Below are 21,095 nucleotides of genomic sequence, written 5' to 3'. Positions count from 1 at the left end.
TCCCGAAGTGATATATCTAGTATATGGCTGAGTTGGGATTTCCATTTAGGGTCCTCAGAGGTCTTTTATTACTTTCTGGTTTGCAGCTTAGGTGTTATTTGACTTTGCCTTTAAAAATACTCATTATATACTCCCCAGGAGCAGTGAGTACATATCTAATACTGGGATCTTGGTTTCTAAATCTTATTTCCCACTAAAATAAATGAGGGACCCTTGTAGAAATGGCCAATTCCAGGGTTGGCGCAGGAAAAAATTAACATGATCCTAGGATACCTTGTCATGCCAGAAGGTGAAAAAGTGCTCAAGAAATGGTGAGGCCTTATCAAAAGAACACAGAAGCCATCCTGGAAAGGCTCCCTTGGCTAAATCTGGAACAACCTGAATTATAACCCATTAAGTAAAATTAGAATCCATAGCATTAGGAAAAGAATTTCATTATAGCTAAATGGTAACTAAAAAATGTAGCAAGAACGAAAAATTAGAAAAATCAGCATTTTGCTATCATAATAGTACTAACTGATTCAGGCAAGAATTATCAGTAGATAAAACTTGAAAATGGAAGTTTGACAGAGAATAGAATATTTAAGTAGTCTCAAAGTATCTCCACGCAGATTTACAAATTACAAAGGGGAAAAATGGTAACTACAGTAATTCTGAAGTTGAGAAATTTGGCAGACACCACCCTAACCAGGTGATCAAAGGTAGTATCACCAGATATGGGACAAACTGATAATACTTCTTGCTGGGCTTTCCTTCAGGACACAACATCACTTATGGAGTATAATGTATAACCTGAATCTAACAGTGAGAAAACAATCTGACAAACGTATATAAGGGAAAAGATTACAGACTATTGTCATGTATTCTTCAAAAATGTCAATGTCATGGGGAAAAAAAAGGCTGCACAATTTTTTCAGATTAAAGGAGACTCAAGAACCATATAAACTAAATGCAATGCATGATCTTGAATTGGATCCTGGAATCAGGGGAACTGGGGGATGCTATAAAGGCTTTTATTGGAATAACTGGCAAAGTTTGAAATATTAACCATATGATAGTAGTCCATCAATGTTAAATTTTCTAAATTTGGTATTCATACTTTGGTTACGTAAAAGCATCTCCTTGTTCTTAAATATTTAATGATAAAGGATCATGATGCTTGCCACTTCCTCTCAAATAGTTCAGCAAAATAAAATTATTATTACAAAATATAAAAATAATTAGTATAGGCTGGGAGTGGCCCAACACTTTGGGAGGCCAAGACGGGTGGATCACGAGGTCAAGAGATCAAAATCATCCTGGCCAACAGGTGAAACCCTGGCTCTACTAAAAATACAAAAATTAGCTGGGCGTGGTGGCACGCACCTGTAGTTCCAGCTACTCGGAAGGTTGAGGCAGGAGAATCACTTGAACCCGGGAGGCAGAGGCTGCAATAAGCTGAGATTGCGCCACTGCACTCCAGCCTGGCGACAGAGTGAGACTCCATCTCAAAAAAAAAAAAGAAAAGAAAAAAATTTGTATATACAGAGAGAAGGAATCATAAAGCAAATGTGTGAAAAATGTTAAGAACTAGTAAATCTAGATAAAGCGTACATAGACATTAGGCCAGGAGCAGTGGCTCACACCTATAATCCCAGCCAGCACTTTGGGAGGCCAAGGAGGGCGAATCACTTGAGGTCAGGAGTTTGAAACCCATTTGGCCGACATAGTGAAACCCCGTCTCTACTAAAAATACAAAAACTAGCCAGGCGTGGTGGCGCATCTGTAATCCCAACTACTCAGGAGACTGAGGCAGGAGAATCACTTGAACCTGGGAGGCAAAGGCTGCAGTGAGCCAAGATCGTGCCACTGCACTCCAGCCTTGGTGGCACAGTGAAACTCCGTCTCACACAAAAAAAAAAAAAAACGGAAAAAAAAAAGTATATAGACATTCACACAGACATTCATGTATTATTCTTGCAATCTTTAAGTTTGAAATGTTTTTGAAGTAAAAGATAAAAAACATATACTCACTTAAAATAGAAAAATCATCATATCAGTTAAAAATTTTGGGCCGGGTGCAGTGGCTCAGGCTGGGCGTGGTGGCTCATGCCTGTAATCCCAGCACTTTGGGAGGCTGAAGCAGGTGGATGACGAGGTCAGGAGTTCGAGACCAGCCTGGCCAGTACGGTGAAACCCTGTCTCTACTAAAAATACAAAAAAAAAAAAAAAAAAGTGGCTGGGTGTGGTGGCATGTGCCTGTAGTCCCAGCTGCTCAGGAGGCTGAGGCAGGAGACTTGCTTGAACTCGGGAGGCAGAGGTTGCAGTTAGCCAAGGCCGCAGTGAGCCGAGATTGCACCACTGCACTCCAGCCTGGGCGACAGAGCGAGACTCCATCTCAAAAAACAAAATCCAAAACAAAACAAAAAAAACTTTGGCAAAGTAACTTAAAAATAATCTTTTTAAAATAAGAGTTGTTATCATTCCTGGCAAATAATGGGAATAATCAAGAACAAGGTCCATTCAGCATAAAATGTCTAACATAAGGATACAATATGCTATGGAAAGCTTACCCAAATGAATTTAGCCATCCTAAGAAAATCACTTGTTTAATGTTCTAATTATTGTAATTAAAATGATACCATATACGAAAAAACTCACACAGGAAGAGAAGACCTCCTTCCCCTATTTGTCTTCTTTGCAATTACTGGAGTTCCAAAATGCTCTGGATTTGTTAATGGAAGCTGGTCAAGTGTCTGTATAAGAAACAGATTAATTAAATCACGTTTTACCTCTAGATCAGTACCTGTAGTTCAATCCAAATAGTCCATCCATGTCACCCTACCTCACTCTCTGCAAAATGTCTCTCTCCTTTCAGACAAAGCGAGGTACGTCTCAATGTTCGCTCGTCACCATCATCAAACACTATAATAAGCACAAGATATCAGAGAATTTATGCACACTAATGAAATAAAAACTTAAAAGCACAGAATGCTATTATTGCTATTAATAGAGCTTAATATTTGTAAGAACCATTATTTTAGTCATTTTTCAAAACCTTTACAATGAGCATACCATGCCATATTTTTCATTCTATAGATACCAAAAACACAGGTTAAATGGCTGCCCACAACTGCTTAAGTATCTCCATCGGCTTTTTTGATAGAACTATCACTACAGAACCACCTTAACTCATTAGCAACCTAGTCAAAGCATAAATATTAAATTAACTGCAATTCTAGGAGAATGAACAAAAACCTGATTTTAAAAAAAGTATGGATTTTTCCACAAAAGTTTAATATTAGAGTACCCCTAACTTCCAGAAAATGACTCCTGGTATTGCTACTGAATTATTCTACTGCTTCTATTTATTTGCATGATAACCTCCTACACATGTACTGGCTGCCAAATTCTAAAGTCATAAGATACAAGTTCTTTCTTTTGTTAGAAAAGGATATAAGTAGTTTGTTTAAAAAAATAAAAAAAAAAAAAAGACAGGATTTTGCTATTTTACCCAGGTTGGTCTCAAATTCCTGGCCTCAAATGATCCTCCCGCCTAGGCCTCCAAAAGTGCTCAGATTACAGGCATCAGCCACTGTACCCAGCTGAGTAGTTTAGCAATAAAGGTTGAAATAAGGAAACAGAAAGATAAAGTTTTTAGTGCAGGCATGGTGGCTCACCATGGGACCTGTGGTCCCAGCTACTGGAGAGGACATGGTGGAACTATTGCTTGAGCAGGGAGAAACCAAGGCTCAACCACGGTTAGTGAGCCATGATTATGCCACTGGGTGACAGCAAAACCAGATTCTGTCTCAAAAAAAATAAAAACATACAAATATAAAAGGTTTTTTTAAAAAGAAACTTTAGACCAGGTGCGGTGGCTCACGCCTGTAATCCCAGCACTTTGGGAGGCTGAGGTGGGCAGATCACCAGGTCAGGAGATGGAGACCATCCTGGCTAAGACGGTGAAACCTCGTCTCTACTAAAAATACAAAAAATTAGCCTGGTGTGGTGGCGGGCACCTGTAGGCCCAGCTACTCGGGAGGCTGAGGCAGGAGAATGGCGTGAACTCAGGAGGCAGAGCTTGCAATGAGCCGAGATTGTGCCACTGCACTCCAGCCTGGGCGACAGAGCAAGACTCTGTCTCAAAAAAAAAAGAAAGAAAAGAAAGAAAGAAAGAGAGAAAGAGAGAAAGAGAGAAAGAGAGAGAGAGAGAGAGAGAGAGAAGGAGGGAAGGAGGGAAGGAGGGAAGGAGGGAAAGAGGGAAAGAGGGAAAGAGAGAAAGAGAGAAAGAGAGAAAGAGAAAGAAAGAAAGAAAGAAAGAAAGAAACTTAAAAAAAAATCATAATTACATAGAAGCTTTCTCAAATATTTTACTTTTACTACCTTTTTTTTTTTTTTGAGCCAGAGTCTCACTGTGTCGCCCAGGCGGGAGTGCAACGACGTGATCTCAGCTCACTGCAAGCTCCGCCTTCCGGGTTCACGCCATTCTCCTGCCTCAGACTCCTGAGTAGCTGGGACTACAGGCGCCAGGCACCACGCCCGGCTAACATTTTTGTATTTTTAGTAGAGACCGGGTTTCACCGTGTTGGCCAGGATGGTCTTGATCTCCCGACCTTGTGATCCACCCGCCTCAGCCTCCCAAAGTGCTGGGATTAGAGGCATGAGCCACCGCGCCAGGCCTTTACTACATGTTTTAAAAAACCACACTACTTGGCCGGGCATGGTGCCTCACGCCTGTAATCTCAGCACTTTAGGAGGCGGAGGTGGGCGGACCCCCTGAGGTCGGGAGTTGGAGACCTGCCTGACTAACATGGAGAAACCCTGTCTCTATTAAAAATTCAAAATTTGCCGGGTGTAGTGGCACGCGTCTGTAATCTCAGCTACTCCGGAGGCTGAGGCAGGAGAATCGCTTGAACCCGGCAGTCAGCGGTTGCAGTGAGCCTAGATCGCACCATTGCACTCCAGCCTGGAGAACAAGAGCAAAACTTCGTCTAAAAAACAAACACAAAACAATCGTACTACTTGACTATGTTTAAATATTTCAAGGAAATGGGATAAGGAATTTTATAATTTATCCCTAATAGTCTCCTAATCACTAACAATATATTATTTTGATAATTGTATAGGTTTAACTTTTGTGACTGTATTCTGATTTTAGCATCCAACATTTATAAAGTTAAGAATATGCTCTCAGAAGGTAACTCATTGCCCCAGGTTATGAAGAAATAAGATATAATCTTTACTTCAAATACTTAACATCCATATTCATTCAAGAAGAAAGCATATATATGTACCCAAAAACAATTATTAAGATTTAGTACTAAATTTCGCAATTCTAGATACTTTTCCATTCTAACAAAATAAGTTAGTGCTAATAAAAAGAAATTCTACATTACATTCATTTGGTATCTTAGAATCTTTTCATTGGTTACCTATGAAATTATAATCCTGAATTGCTTTCTTAAAAGGTTGTTTTATTAGCAAACACTTTGCCTTCAAATCCTACAATTACCTTTAATGAATAAGTTTTTTAAAAGAAAATTATATAAAAGCTTTCAACATGTTAAATATTTATCTACTTCAATCAGTTCTCCCTCTTAGACTACAGATACCTACACTTAGATTCTCTTACATGCAGGAGACAATGTGAAAAAAATTAAAAACTCCTGAAGCACATACTCAAAGAACCACGATTCTAAAAAAGCAGCTGTGCTATACACAATGATCCAGAAATTAATGACTAGCTGCAGGCACAATGACAAGTTAAAACACAACATCCTCCAATGATTACATCACTGATCTGCACTTGAGTAATAGGGTGCTAAATATTTGATATAAAAATTATGATTCATATAGTGTCAAGTCTAACAAATTAACCACTGTTCTCTTAAAATTTTTAAATCATGAAATTATCACAAACCGAACTTAATTCTTGTTAGTATTAGTATCTGTAAGTATAAGATTTCAAAAAGAATAAAACCTGAAAGATTTTCAACTTTTCTAATGCCTACAATACCAAAGATGAAGATACCAGACCCACACACATTTCAATGGAGGTATGAAGAAGGAAAATGTGAATGTAAGACCAACACTCCAAATTTATATAACAAAATATTTTCCATAGCGTTTTATCATTAATCAATGGCAGCCCTAAACCAAAATGTTCTGATGAAAAATTTGAACAATTTCAGCATTTCAAACAAAATTTTTCAGCAATTTCTGTATTTCAACAATTTAAAAATTTCAATAATCACTTTGAAATAAAATCAGATTTTTGGAAGGAAAAATTCATTTCACTTAAATACACCTTATCATGGATAGAAAAATTTTTTTAAAAAAATTAAAAAAGGGATTTCTCAAAAGGGGATTATGATACAAACAACTATTTTACAGTTTTACATAGGAACCCTCCCAACTTTAAGTGAACAAAAAGAAATAGTGTAAGATTTATTTATTTATTTAGAGACAGAGTCTCACTCTGTTGCCCAGGCTGGAGTGTAGTGGCGTGATCTTGGCTCACCGTAACCTCCACCTCCCAGGTTCAAGTGATTCTCATGCCTCAGCCTCCCAAGTAGCTTGGATTACAGGTGCACATCACCAGGCCCGGCTAACTTCTGGATTTTTAGTAAAGACAGGGTTTCACCATGTTGACCGAGGTCTTGAACTCCTGGCCTCAAGTGTTCCGCCCACCTTGGCCTTCCAAAGTGCTGGGATTACAGGTATGAGCCACTGCACCCAGACTAAGATTTTTTTAATTCACAAAATTATACAAATATATGTTTTTGAGTACTTTATAAATTTGTTAAATAATGTAATTTTTCAAGATTTTCTGAAACACAAACAGAAAACTCAACAATAGGGGGGTGTGATGGCTCACACTTGTAATTCTGGTGCTTTGGGAGGTCAAGGCAGGAGAATCCCTTGAGTCCAGGAGTTGGAGACCAGCCTGGCTAACACAGTGAGACTCCGTCTTTACAAAAAAAAAAATTAAAAATTAGCTGGGTGTGGTGGCATGTGTGTGCAGTTCTAACTACTCGAGTGGCTGAGATCACTTGATTCCAAGAGTTCAGCAATGCAGGGAGCTATGATTGCCACTGCAGTCCAGCCTGGGCAACAAAGTGAGACCCTGTTTCTATATTCCTATATTTTTTATAAAACAAACATTATGAACTTATTAATCATGACATCCCTGATTATCAAAACCATGAAGAAGCTCTATCTAAAATAAACTTCCTCTCTTAACTTGCATGTTAGAATTATCATCTAAAAGAACACAACATTTGTAGGCACTGAAGAGTATCATTTTTCTAAGAGTGAAATAATTAATGTTGTATATAGCAAGTCTAGCTTCTTTTTAGTTGTCTTCTACAGCACGCTAAGATGAAAAAAAGTCAGACTACAAGGATTTAATAATTCTACGAAATGTCTTATATTTGCCAAAAATGGCTTTTGAATAGATTGTTCATTGAGTCTAGCAGAACACACATATAACCAAAAGTGGTATCTCTGTTATTATGTTAGGTATTTTGACAGTTAATTTTAGATGTGAACTTGACTCAATTAAGAATACCTAGAGAAGTGGTAAAGCAATTACTTCTGGGTGTGCCAGAGGAAACTGGCACGTGTGTCAGTGAACCAAGTGGGAAGATTCACTCTCGATGTGGGCAAGTACCATCCAATTGGCCGGGGGCCCAGACAGAACAAAAAATGAGAGAAAGGGATTTCCTCTCTCCTGGAGCTGGGATACTCTTCTCCTCCTGCCCTTGGACATCAGAACTCCAAGCTCTTTGGCTTTGGGACTCTGCACTTTACACCAGCAGTCCCTCAGATTCTCAAGGCTTTGGCCTGGGATTGAGAATTATATCCTCAGCTTCCCTGGTTCTAAGGCTTTCTGATTTGGATGGAGCCTAGCTATTGGCATCTCAGTTCTCCAGCTTACAGACAGCCTGTCATGGTCATTTTCAGCCTTCATAATATCATGAGCAAATTTCTCTAACACTGGGGTATGCGACCCCCAGGCCACAAACCCATACCAGACCATGGCCTGTTGGTAACCGGACCGCACAGCAGGTGAGTGGTGCGCAAGCAAGCATTACCACCTGAGCTCCACCTCCTGTCAGATCAGCAGCAGCATTAGAATCTCATAGGAATGCAAACCCTTGTGAACTGCACCAACAAGGGATCTACCAATAGGTTGTGCATTCCTTATGAGACGCTAATACCTGATGATCTAAAGTGGAAGAGTTTCATCCTGAAACCATCCCCCAGCACTCCCATCCATGGAAAAACTGTCTTTCACGAAACCGGTCCCTGGTGCTAAAAAGGTTGGGACTTCTAAGAAATCCCCTCTCATATCAATCTATCTATCTATCATCTATCTATATCTTACTGGCTCTCTAGAGAATCCTAATAGGGATTAAAATATTAAAATCTATTAAGAGGAAAATGACAAAGCTGAGAATTTCACGGTAACACCAACCATACTAAACACAATAGACAAAATAATGCCAATGCAAACACACACACAAATCCTAACCCTAATCAGCTAGAATTCAAATGAAAGGATCTGATCAACTACTAAATACAAAAGACTCATTTCCCTGTTATCACAGCACTGATACTGAAAGATAGTAAAATAATAACAGTAAATTAATTTTATCTAAAATATAATTGGCTATCACTTATTAAGCTTTTACCATGTCCTAATCCTCACAACAGCCTCTGCAAAGTAGGAACCACTATCCTCCTTTTATAGATAAAGAAACTGAGAATCAGAAAGTTAACTGATGAGCTACATTTTAGTTAAGGGGGTATCAAAAGACATAATAGGCATGAAACAGAAGTATAAAATGAAGTCAGAGAAGGAAGTAATGAATTCTGTCTTTGGAAAATTAAGTATCATTATTGTTATATCAGGGTACAGCAGTTATGATTAACAAAATTATAGAATTCTTCACATAATGGAGTAAATTACTTGAACCCTAGAGGTGGAGGTTGCAGTGAGCCAAGATCATGCCACTGCACTCCAGCCTGGGGGACAGAGCAAGACTCTCATCTAAAAATAAATAAATAAATAAAAATAATGGGCAAAGGACCTGAATAGACATTTCTCAAAAGCAGACATACCAATGGCCCAGAGGTATGTGAAGAAGTGTTCAACATCAGTAATAATCATCAGGGAAATGCAAATACAAACTACAAAGAGATTTCACCTCACACCTGCTAGAATGGCTATTATCAAGAAGATAAAAGGTTACAGGCAATGGCAAGGATATGGAGAAAAGGGAATCCTTGCCCACCATTGGTGGGAAAGTAAATTAGTATAGCCATCATGGAAAATAGCATAGAAGTTCCTCAAAAAACTAAAAATAGAACTACCAAATGATCCAGCAATTCCACTCCTGGGTATATAACCGAAGAATGAAACTAGTATGTCAGAGATGTATCTGTACTCCCATGTTTATTGCAGCACTATTCACAATAGCCAAGATATTGGATCAATTTAAGTCTCTATGAGCAGATGAATGTATAAAGAAAATGTGATATAACATATATACATAATGAAATACTATTCAGCTTTTAAAAAGAAGGAAATCGTGACATTTGTAACAACATGGTTGAACCTGGGGGACATTATGCCAAGTGAAATAAGCCAGGCACAGGAGGACAAATACCATATGATCTCACTTAAAAAGTCAAACTCTTATTAGAGAGTAGAATGTTGGTTATCAGGGGTGGGGGCAGCTTGGTTGGGGAGGTGGGGGTGAGGGATTGGGTAAACGTTGGTTAAATGATACAAAATTTCAGTTAGAAGGAATAAGTTCAAGAGCTCCATTGTACAACATGGTGGTTTTAGTCAATAACAATGTATTGCGTACTTGAAAATTGCTAAGAGAGTATATTTTGAGTGTTCTTACCATTCACAAAAAATAAGCCTGTGAAGTGATCCACCTGTTAATTAGCTTGCTTAGCCTTCCACAATGTATACATATTTCAAAACATGTTGCATAATATAAATACATATTATTAATATTAAATAATTTTTTTTTGAGATGGAGTCTTGCTCTGTCACCCAGGCTGGAGAGCAGTGGTGCCATCTCGGCTCACTGCAGGCTCCACCTCCCAGGTTCAAATGATTCTCCTGCCTCAGTCTCCCAAGTAGCTGGGATTACAGGCATGAGCCACCATGCCCAGCTAATTCTAGTAGAGATGGAGTTTCACCATGTTGGCCATGCTGGTCTCAAACTCCTGACCTCAAGTGATCCACCTGTCTCGGCCTCCCAAAGTGCTGGGATTACAGGCGTTCAGTGAGCCACCACACCCAGCCCTTTGCCAATTTTCTAAATCGGGTTGTTTTCTTGCTATCGAGTTGTTTAAGTTCCTTATAAATTTTGGATATGAACCCCTTATCAAATACATAGTTTGCAAGTATTTTTTCAAATTCCGAAGGTTGTCTCTTCACTCTCTTCATTGTTTCTTTTGCTGCGTAGAAGCTATTTAGTTTGATGTAATCCCAGTTGTCTAATTTTGCTTTTGGGGTCATTTAAAAAAAAAAAAAAAAAGTCAATGCCCAGGCCAATGTCATAAAAAATTTTCCTCTATGTTTTCTTCTAGTGGTTTGACAATTTCAGGTCTTAAGTCTTTGATACACTTAGAGTTAGTTTTTGTATATGGGGTAAGATGAGGGTCTACTTCCATTCTTCTATATGTAGATATCCAATTTTCCCAACACTATTTATGAAGACACTGTCCTTTCCCCAGTATGTGCTCCCGGCACCCTAGTCAAAGATCAAATGACCATAAATAGGTGGATTTATTTCTGGGGTATCTATTCTGTTCCACTGGTCTATGTGTCTGTTTTTATGCCAGTATCATGATGTTTTGATTACTATAGCTTTGTAGTATATTTTGAAATTAGGTGGTATGTCTCCAGTTTTGTCCTTCTTGATCAAGATTGCTTTAGCTTCAATAGTTCTGTTATTCATAGAATCATCTGTGATAACTACAGAAGTCCCTCAGCAGCTAAGGTAAAAAAAAAAAAAAAAAAAAAACAACTCCAGGAATCTGTAAATTTAAGAAATTAACACTCAAATACATAATTACATTAAGAAAATGTCATGGGAGAACTAAGTCTTAGGGAAGGCCATTTAAAAAATGAGTTAAAGCTTATCATAGGACTAAACACATTGTTTTTGCTTACTACTTTCTTTCTTTTTTTTTTTTTTTTTTTGATACGGAGTCTCGTTCTGTCGCCCAGGCTGGAGTGCAGTGGCGCCATCTCAGCTCACTGCAAGCTCCGCCTCCCGGGTTTATGCCATTCTCCTGCCTCAGCCTCCCGAGTAGCTGGGACTACAGGCGCCCGCCACCACGCCCGGCTATTTTTTTGAATTTTTTTAGTAGAGACGGGGTTTCACCGTGTTAGCCGGATGGTCTCGATCTCCTGACCTCGTGATCTGCCCGTCTCGGCCTCCCAAAGTGCTGGGATTACATGCTTGAGCCACCGTGCCTAGCCACTACTTTATTTCTTAACGAATAATCTAGTCAGAATAGCCACCTGGGTTTGAAAACATTTTGTGGTTGATTTTGATTATAACATTTGTCATAAGCAAGTCTGACTACATTAAAAACCTTATAAACCTGCAGGACATTCTACAAACTTTAATTAATTCACCAGTTGATTCTAAACCTCCTCTACTCAATATTAACTAGAACTTACACAAAATCTGATATAACCAATGTTCAAAACAATAACTACAAGTACAAAATAATCTGAATCTTAAGTATTTCTTGTTACAAAAACATATTAATATAGATGATAGATTTTAGTGCTAAACTTGATAAATGATGTGTGTGTGTACATTTTCAAAGTTAATTACTAGAATTACTGAAATTTTTATCCTTTACCTTTTCCTTGTTTTTCAAGTATATGTTTTCATATTACAAAAAGGCAAAATATAGAGTACCTTCAAAATGTTTTACTGACAGTTGTATTCACCAGGAGTTAGTGGCAACATTTAACTGGACATATTAATTCCTCTTTTCTTTTTTTTTGAGACGGAGTCTCGCTCTGTCGCCCAGGCTGGAGTGCAGTGGCCGGATCTCAGCTCACTGCAAGCTCCGCCTCCCGGGGTTATGCCATTCTCCTGCCTCAGCCTCCCAAGTAGCTGGGACTACAGGCGCCCACCACGTCACCCGGCTAGTTTTTTGTATTTTTTAGTAGAGACGGGGTTTCACCGTGTTAGCCAGGATGGTCTCGATCTCCTGACTTCATGATCCACCCGTCTCGGCCTCCCAAAGTGCTGGGATTACAGGGTTAAGCCACCGCGCCCGGCCTCCTTTTTTCTTTAAACATAACTAAGATTTGGGCTCTAACCAGCCCAAATCTCTCATAGAGCCCATTCATCTGCTCATATCTTGGCTCAATTTGACACCTTTTGAATGACTGAACAGGTAACACACTTCCATATATTACAGATTCCTTATCTTTAATGGCAAGGATAAGAACTATCAATGAATAAACTATGGTAGGAATGGTAAGAAGAGGAAATATTTCTATTGCTCAAAAACAAAAACAAAAAATCCCTTTGAGTTGGTGCTATTTACTGTTCAACATTAAAGGGGAAGCCGGGAGCAGTGGCTCACACCTGTAATCCCAACACTTTGGGAGGCTAAGGCGGTAAGATTGCTTGAGCCCAGGAATTCGGGGCTGCGGGGAGCTATGATAGTGCTACTGAACAAAAGCAACAGAGCAAGACCTGCCTCTAAAACAAACAAACAAAAACAAACAAACAACCAAAGAAATAAACCATCAGAGGGTAAGATATTACCAGATATTTTAAAAACTGAGTCATACTATATCCATAATCTCTTTCAAAATTGGTTAATCAAGTTTAACAGAAGGGAAATTGATACCCATATTATGTAAGAAGCAGTTGCTATCACTGACTCTAATGATAAGTTTAGATCACTAATGATCATAACTCCTATTTGATCCAAACCAGCAATGTGGTATCCTCTTGTTTTATTTTTAATAATCTGACATAATTTCTGGTATCTCATGAAACCAAAAAGGTAATGGAGGTCATAAACACTTTGAATAATTTTCTGATTATACCCACATAATACTTTGCTAGGAACTAGAAATCAAGAATAATTCCAGAAAAGAGCAATTAAACCCAATAGGTAGTGGGTACTCACTGAAAGAAAAATACAGGATGTTCATGAGCCAAGAGGTTTACATTTCATTTTACTGTTTTTTTAAATCAACTGATAACTTAGGTCATTATACTCTGATCATTCTTTATGTGATCCACTTCCTTCAATAACTAAATGTTCTTCATAGCAGTGCTATCTTGAGTTTTCTCAATGGACCAGTACCTTTCAAAATCTTTTTATGAATTTCCTTCATGCATGTAACTGCAAAAATCTTTAATATTTTGAATTTGTCTCCCAAATAAATCTGTTTTTCCCTGTTTTTATAAGTGTGAACTACCTGCATCAGAATCACTGACATGCTTACTAAAACATTCTTGTATTGCCAACCCCAGGCCTACTATTTAGAGAGGCTTGGCGTCCTCAAATCCTCATTTTTCTAAGCAAGCACCAAGTGATTCTTATGTACACTAATGCTTGATACCTCAATTATATGCAATTAAGATTCTAAAGCTCTTTGAGGACAAGAATTATACAATTTCTTCTGTAATTATCCAACACAGAAAATCACCATAGAGAATGCTTAGTAGTGACTAGTTTTTAGAAACACTAAAATGCTACTCATGTAGAGGACAAAGGTTGCTATTCATAATTGAATAACTACTCTGGGATAAAGAAACCCAAAATGAGAAAACTTGAAAAGTAACCCTTCTGTAGAGCATACGCATTTTATCAGTAAAGCTTCATAAGTAACGTGAGTACAACCTTTATAGTGAGTACAATATAATATGCAATATTAGTATCCGAATATCCATCATATATTTTCCAGTGATTCTACACACACCTGTAATTTTTATCAGGTCTTAGTTTAATACAGCAAAGGTATATTTACTTAATCTCTAAGAGTTAACATTAAGTTTAGTTTTTATTTGTTTTGAGATAGTTTTGCTCTTGTTGCCCAGGCTGGAGTACAATGGGATGATCTAGGCTTACTGCAACCTCTGCCTCCCAGATTCAAGCGATTCTCCCGCCTCAGCCTCATGAGTAGCTGGGATTACAGACGCCTGCCACCACACCCAGCTAATTTTTGTATTTTTAGTAGAGACGAGGTTTCGCCATGTTGGCCAGGCTGGTCTCGAACTTTTGACCTCAAGTGATCCACCCACCTCGCCCCGACAAAGTGCTGGGATTACAGGTGTGAGCCACCACATTCGGCCACTTAGTTTTTAAATATTTAACAAATATCAGTAGCCACAACTAAGCTTCCTAAAAATATGTAGTTCAGAATAGCACCACTGTGAACCAACACTAAATTCTAGCAAGTACAGGAAGAATAAAAGAGGTTCGAAAAAAGTAGTTACACATAGCAAACTGGTACTACTAATAGAAGGCACAGGGTAAGATGGAGACATTTTTAACCAAAGCATAGTTCTTCACAACAATGAGCATCAACTGGAATGAGTTTTACCCAAAGCAACAAATCAAGTAAACTAAAAGTAAACCTAAATGGTCATTTCTTTTATTTCTACAAGAAAACCACAAAATAATTATACCTCTTAAACGAAGAAATAAGTATAAAAACCAACAATGCTATAGATTGGATGTTATCCACAGGACTGTGTAGTTTGAAAGTATGGAGAGGAGATTTGAAAATGTTACCTAATGCTATTCTCATCAACATAATGACAGCAACTATTTAAGTACTACTTTTAGGTTTTAACTTACACGTATTATGACACTTGTTGCTTCTTACTATTAATACAATAAAGTTATCTAAAGCCAGTATAAGATTATGAATGGAATGTTAAGAATGCATTCATATTAGGAACATCTATATCTTTCTTGAAAGCTGCTTTTTGTTTTTTTTTTTTTGAGAACGAGTCTCACTGTCACCCACGCTGGAGTGCAGTGGCACTATCTGGGCTGACTGCAACCTCTGCCTCCTAGGCTCAAGCGATTCTCATGCCTTGGCCTCCTGAGTAGCTGGGATTACAGGAATGCGCCATTACCACCCAGCTAATTTGTGTATTTTTAGTAGAGACGGGGTTTCACCATGTTGGCCAGGCTGGTCTTGAACTTCTGACCTCAAGTGATCCACCTGCCTCAGCCTTCCAAAGTGCTAGGATTACAGGCATGAGCCACCGTATCCGACATTGAAAGCTGTTAATATGAGCACCCACACTGTGTCAAAAATCAGAAACTAAGTTACAATCACCTATTCTTGAATCTACTGTGGTCAGGATTTTTTAAATCTGTAAATTGTCTGGCAACATCTACATTACCCTTATATAAAATATGTAGCAATACAATAAAGATCACAACTATGGAATTTTAATTGTAATTATAGAAAAAGTGATCACAATAATGTGATCTAACCTTCTTGAAGAGAAACATTAAAATAACCTAAAATAGAAGTACATTCTTGGATGAAATAGACACAAGTGGCCAAGCTACTGTAAGAGATAATTATTTTTGTTACCTACAGGACATTCTTAGAATTTTAGCCAGCTATATCCAGTAAACTGATAGGAAATAATACATATTTCTCCACCAACACAATGATTTGGTCTATCCACAAAACACAGATACATGCAAAGTCCAGATCAAATCTATGTGTTAAATGTGTTAAATTACTTAATTACTTACCCACGGTATACCAACTAGCATCTGTCAACTTGCTGATAATAGCTTCCTGAAAAGATCCATCAGATGTCCTTGTTTCAACAATAGCTCCAACCTAAAACGTGAAATCCAAATTTCCTTACCAAATTTAAACAAATAAACCAAATCACTTCCACCAACTCTATTATCTAGGTAAGAAAAATAAATACCATCCTTATGATAATTCTATCTTACACTGTCTTAGATCTTTATTATTCATAGTACTTATCTATGATTATGCAATTTGAGCCCCAAAACACTTTGACAAAATTTAGGTAGCTATTATTACCCCTACTTTACACATGGAAAATTGCAGTTCAGAAAGAGAAAATAATTTGCAGAGTCCAGCATGACAGCCCAGTCTCTTAAATCTTACTTTAGAGCTCTTCCACTATATCACACTGACTTCAAGAAAATTAAATAGAAGAACTGTAAAATTATAAGACCACCAAAATAGCATCAATTTTCTTTCACAGAAATATGAATATTGGATTCAGCATTTGTATTTAAGGAACCTTTTAGATAAAGGTTCACCCGGAGAGATAGGGATGGACCAGTTGACCTTCTTTCAGTTTCCAGACCTTTGTATATCAGATATTAACCAAAATGGTACTCTGACATAACAGATTTATTACATAAACAAATGGCCAGAAATGGCTGGAAAACATAATCTAGGTATTCATTAAATTGAATTAGGAAGTGAATATAGCTTGCTTGGTAAATTAGAACAACCGAAGATTGATGGTTATGATACTCAACTTAGAAGGCTAAACATCACCTCAGATACAGCAACAATTTGAAAAACAAAGCCAGGTATCCAGTTCAAGAATTCAAAACAGAAAGGTAGGTGAAAAACTTAACATGTTTATATATATTAAATTACCCTTCTAAAAGATGTTTAGTGTTCTAAAACTTAGAATACAGCCATTGCAATATCATAATTTATACTAATTATATTTAAACCCTTCATATGTATTGTTTTCTGATTAACGTTCTCATAAATGTTAAGTCTATGTAGAAATGTAAATTCAGTAAATACGGTATAAATCTATGATTATTTTAGATTTTAAACTGTACAACATACATACTCTTAAAGGACCCTTTACTTGGTCATCTTGTACCAATTGCGTGGTATTGTCCTGTTTCAGGAGTACCTGAAAAACATTTTGCACGATAATTTGCATATTACTTTTAAAACAAATACATTTACAGTAACACTGTAACAATAATGTCTTTATGCTTTCTTAGCATGCTGTGGTGACCTCTGCTATAATACTTACTACATTCTCTTATTAACTGTGAGCTCCTTGAGGGCTGAGTCCTCCCTTCATTGCTATATCCCCAACAGTTAGCAAGTGTCAATGCATATTACCAGCACTCAATAACTGTTTACTGAATGAACTATATAATAATCTGTAGTGATTACTGTAAAAAAAAACTGCCTTTATTGCTTTTTATCAACAAGTCATAAAAGGTTCTGACTGTCACCAAGTACACAAAGAAAAAAAAAAGTATCAAACTGTATTGCCTATATGAAAGGTAAACAAATTAAAACCACAACTCTGATCCTTTATAAAGTGAAGCTAAACAATAATCATAATATGCAATGATACAAACAAGTGCTCCCTTCTACTACACATCTAAATACACAGAGTAACCATCCATAATAGATGGCTGGTTACTATGGTCCAAATAACAGATGGTCCAAATAAATTCAGAATCTAGGTAATGCATGATAAGACCTCCTAAAACAATCGTTGTATTAATTTTAAGTAAATAAGAACACACACACAATACTAATACCAAATTTGAATTGTTAAAGAATCCCAAATAAATATAGAGTAATCAAATCCTATATAGCTGACATGATAAAAACACTGTATGAAACAAAAAGAAATGAATGTCAATTGACATCCTATCCTAATAATACTTGAAGGTTCATCAAGAAAATTGAAACATAAGTTTTACAATAATCATAGATACATCTATTTACCCTACAAATCACACTCCTCTAGTCAATGTTTCTCAAACTTTTTTTTTTCCCCCCAGACAGGGTCTCAACCTCCACTTCCCCAGCTCAAGCAATTCTCATGCCTCAGCCTCCCACATAGCTGCGATTACAGGCATGTACCACCATGTCTGGCTAATTTTTTGCATTTTTACTAGAGACAGGGTTTCAACATTTTGGCCAGGTGGGTCTCAAACTTCTGGCCTCAAGTGATCTGCCCACTCTGACTTCCCAAAGTGCTGGGATTACAAGCATGACCCACCGTGCCCAGCCTGATTCTTAAACTTTTAACATGCATCAGAAATATTTAAAGGGCTTATTAAAATACAATTACTGGATCTTACTCCCAGAGTTTCTGATGAAGTAGATCTGGGGTGGGGAAAATTTGCATTTGGAACAAGTTCCCAAGTAAGGCTGATGCTACTGGTCTGGGGCCACACTTTAGGAATCACTGCTCTAGTTCATTGATTCATTCAACAAATTTTGAGTGTCCACTATGTATCAGGCACTACTCTATGTGTTGGGCATAAAACAAGTCAGACGTTTCCTCCTTTTATGGTGCTTAATTCTGGTAGGAAAACATCAGATATATAAGTGAATAAAGCAAACTGCAATATAGCATGATCCAATACCAATGACAATAATTTTACGACTGGCACAGTAAAAAAAATCTGGAAGACCACATCAAATCTCTTTGGAGTCATATCAAAAAGGACTTTCACAGTGTTCTACACCACTATAGGATGACTAGTTAACAATGCTATATTACATGGTTTCAAATGACTAAGAGGAGGATACTGAATATTCCCAACACAAATAAATGAAAAATGTTTCAGATGATGGATATGCAAATTATTTTGATTTAATCACTATATATTATATGTATCAAAACATGACTATGTAGCCAATGAATATGTGAAATTATTAATCAACTTCAATAAAATTTTTTAAGACTTCATGAAATATATTATATGCCTCTATAATGTTAAAAATGTTTATAATAAGCATAGATTACTTTTGTATTTCATATAAAGTAATAAAGACTATTAAAAATATATTCATATAAGAAAATGACTGGCAGGAATCACCAAAAAAAGTTATTTCTGAGTAAAAGCATCTTTAAAAAAAATTTTTTTTTTGAGACAGGGTCTTGCCCTGTCATCTGGCCTGCAGTGCAGTGGCACAATCACAGTTCACTGCAGTCTTGACCTTCCAGGCTTAAGCAATTCTCTCACCTCTGCCTCCAGAGTAGCTGGGACCACAGGTGCCTGTCACCACACTTGGCTAATTTTTAAATTTTTTTTTCCTGGACAGATCAGGTCTCACTATGTTGTCCAGGCTGGTCTTGAATTCCTTGGCTCAAGCAATCCCCCCACTCAGGCTCCCCAAGAGCTGGGACTGCAGGTGTGAGCCACCTTGCACAGTCAAAAATATATATATATTTTTTTAGTCAACCTCTCTCTGTCACCCAGGCTGGAGTGCAGTGGTGTGATTTCGGCTCACTGCAACCTCCACCTCCTGGGTTCAAGCGATTCTCCTGCCTCAGCCTCCCGAGTAGCTGGGACTACAGATGTGCACGCCAGGTTAATTTTTTTAGTTTTTGGAGATGGAGTCTCGCTCTGTTGCCCAGGCTGGAATGCAATGGCATAATCTTGGCTCACTGCAACCTCCGCCTCCCGGGTTCAAGCAATTCTCCTGTCTCAGCCTCCTGAGTAGCTGGGATTACAGGTGCCCGCCACCACACCCAGCTAATTTTTGTATTTTTCGTAGAGACGGGATTTCACCATGTTGGTCAGGCTGGTCTCAAACTCCTGACCTCAGGTGATCCACCCGCCTCAGTCTCCCAAAGTGCTGGGATTACAGGCATAAGCCACTATGCCCAGCCCCAAAATAAACTTTTTTAATGCTTTTTTACACTATCTTGAAAACATAATTCCTGTTGTTATTTATATTGTCCTAAACACTGAAATTGTCTCTACCTGAACATTAAATGAGGGGAGAAAATAGATTACAGTCCAAGTATGCCACCACAAATAGTTAAGATCCAAATGACAGGAAATATCATGAGCATGGTATTTTGGTGGTAGCATTTTGGAATAATTTCTCCTTCTGAGTTCTTTATTTCTTGAATTTTGATGTGCTTTTTTCCTGTAAGTATAGTATATAAAGGGCATATAATGACTCAATAAAATGCTGATTTGCAGTCTCTCTCTCTCCTCAAATTTCTTCAATCTACAACTAATAAAACTATTGCATAAAAACAAATATTACCTTAACTTTCACCAGCCTTTTCACAGTCTTAATTTTTGCCTCACAGAAGGCACCCCGGTACTTGGCACTGACATCAGTTCCCACTGTCAGGTAGGCAGGCTCATCCGCCGCCTGGTGAAAGGAACATAAACTGTGAATGTCATTACTATGCCTCCCTGCTCTAACTTCAAGTCTCATTAAAAGGTTGTGTTTGAAGCATGAAAAATAACAAAATGATTTGCTTATTAATATCATTGAAAATTTGAAAAATACCCGAAAGCAAACACTTGATGAGCAACCTTTCATTTTATAGACTGATGTCCTGATAGGATAAAATGTTTTAAAGTTGTAATTCAAAATTATCAGTGAGTAAATATAATGTTTTTTTCCAGATACAAAATTTTTCAAATATTCTATTTATATAAGCAGAAAAATAAAAAAATCAGAAAAAATATTTCATATTACACATATCATAAAACTAAGTTATTCATTTATAGCTTCCTGAAATTTTTCAAATTAATTAAAATAAATATTGCTACTAACATTAACACTAACAATATATAATTGTTTATTGACAAAGGTACATAAAGGTAACATCTTTTCACAAGGAGAGTATCAATTTGGAAAATTCATTTGCTAACAGCTGCATTTGAAAGGTTTTAAGTCTGAATTCAGCTGGAATGCAGATATGAACCGATGGTTCAAGACCTGTAGACATACCTAGTTTACCACACTGATCTTCTTAGTATAAAAAACCAAGCGTTACTAAGAAACATCTACTTTCAGCAAATGGACATGACCAGAATGATACACAGAATGATGCAAGAAATTTCACTCTACCATTCATTTTAATCTTTACAGTAACAGGATGATTGCTATCTCAATCTGTCATTTTACCTTTTTTTTTCAGAAGTTAAAGTGTATCCATACAAGTTCAACTTAACATTGTTAAGTGCAAAGTTAACAGTGTACACTTTGGAGATACGTTTTTAAGTAGAAAATGATTTTTTGTTTTCTTTTTTTTTTTTTTTTTTTTTTTTTT

At 37.3% G+C, this 21,095-nt stretch overlaps 1 protein-coding gene across 4 annotated transcripts in view; it reads right to left on the bottom strand.

Annotated features, from left to right (window-relative positions):
• ARID4A (AT-rich interaction domain 4A) overlaps positions 1 to 21,095 on the bottom strand; it is a 75,262-nt gene that overhangs the window by 51,444 nt on the left and 2,723 nt on the right. For all 4 annotated transcript variants that reach the window (XM_025393059.1, XM_025393061.1, XM_025393062.1 and 1 more), the window contains exons 3-7: positions 20,075 to 20,185; positions 16,884 to 16,949; positions 15,781 to 15,871; positions 2,825 to 2,904; positions 2,641 to 2,735 (exon numbers count right to left, since the gene is read on the bottom strand). In XM_025393059.1, coding sequence (XP_025248844.1) covers positions 2,641 to 2,735; positions 2,825 to 2,904; positions 15,781 to 15,871; positions 16,884 to 16,949; positions 20,075 to 20,185 — 443 coding nt within the window. The remainder of the gene's footprint in view (positions 1 to 2,640; positions 2,736 to 2,824; positions 2,905 to 15,780; positions 15,872 to 16,883; positions 16,950 to 20,074; positions 20,186 to 21,095) is intronic.

This window comes from Theropithecus gelada, chromosome 7b (genome assembly GCF_003255815.1).
Source record: "Theropithecus gelada isolate Dixy chromosome 7b, Tgel_1.0, whole genome shotgun sequence".
NCBI classification, from domain to species: Eukaryota; Metazoa; Chordata; class Mammalia; order Primates; family Cercopithecidae; genus Theropithecus; species Theropithecus gelada.
The sequence above is the reverse complement of the archived record's forward strand: the minus strand, read 5'-3'. Positions and strand labels throughout refer to the sequence as shown.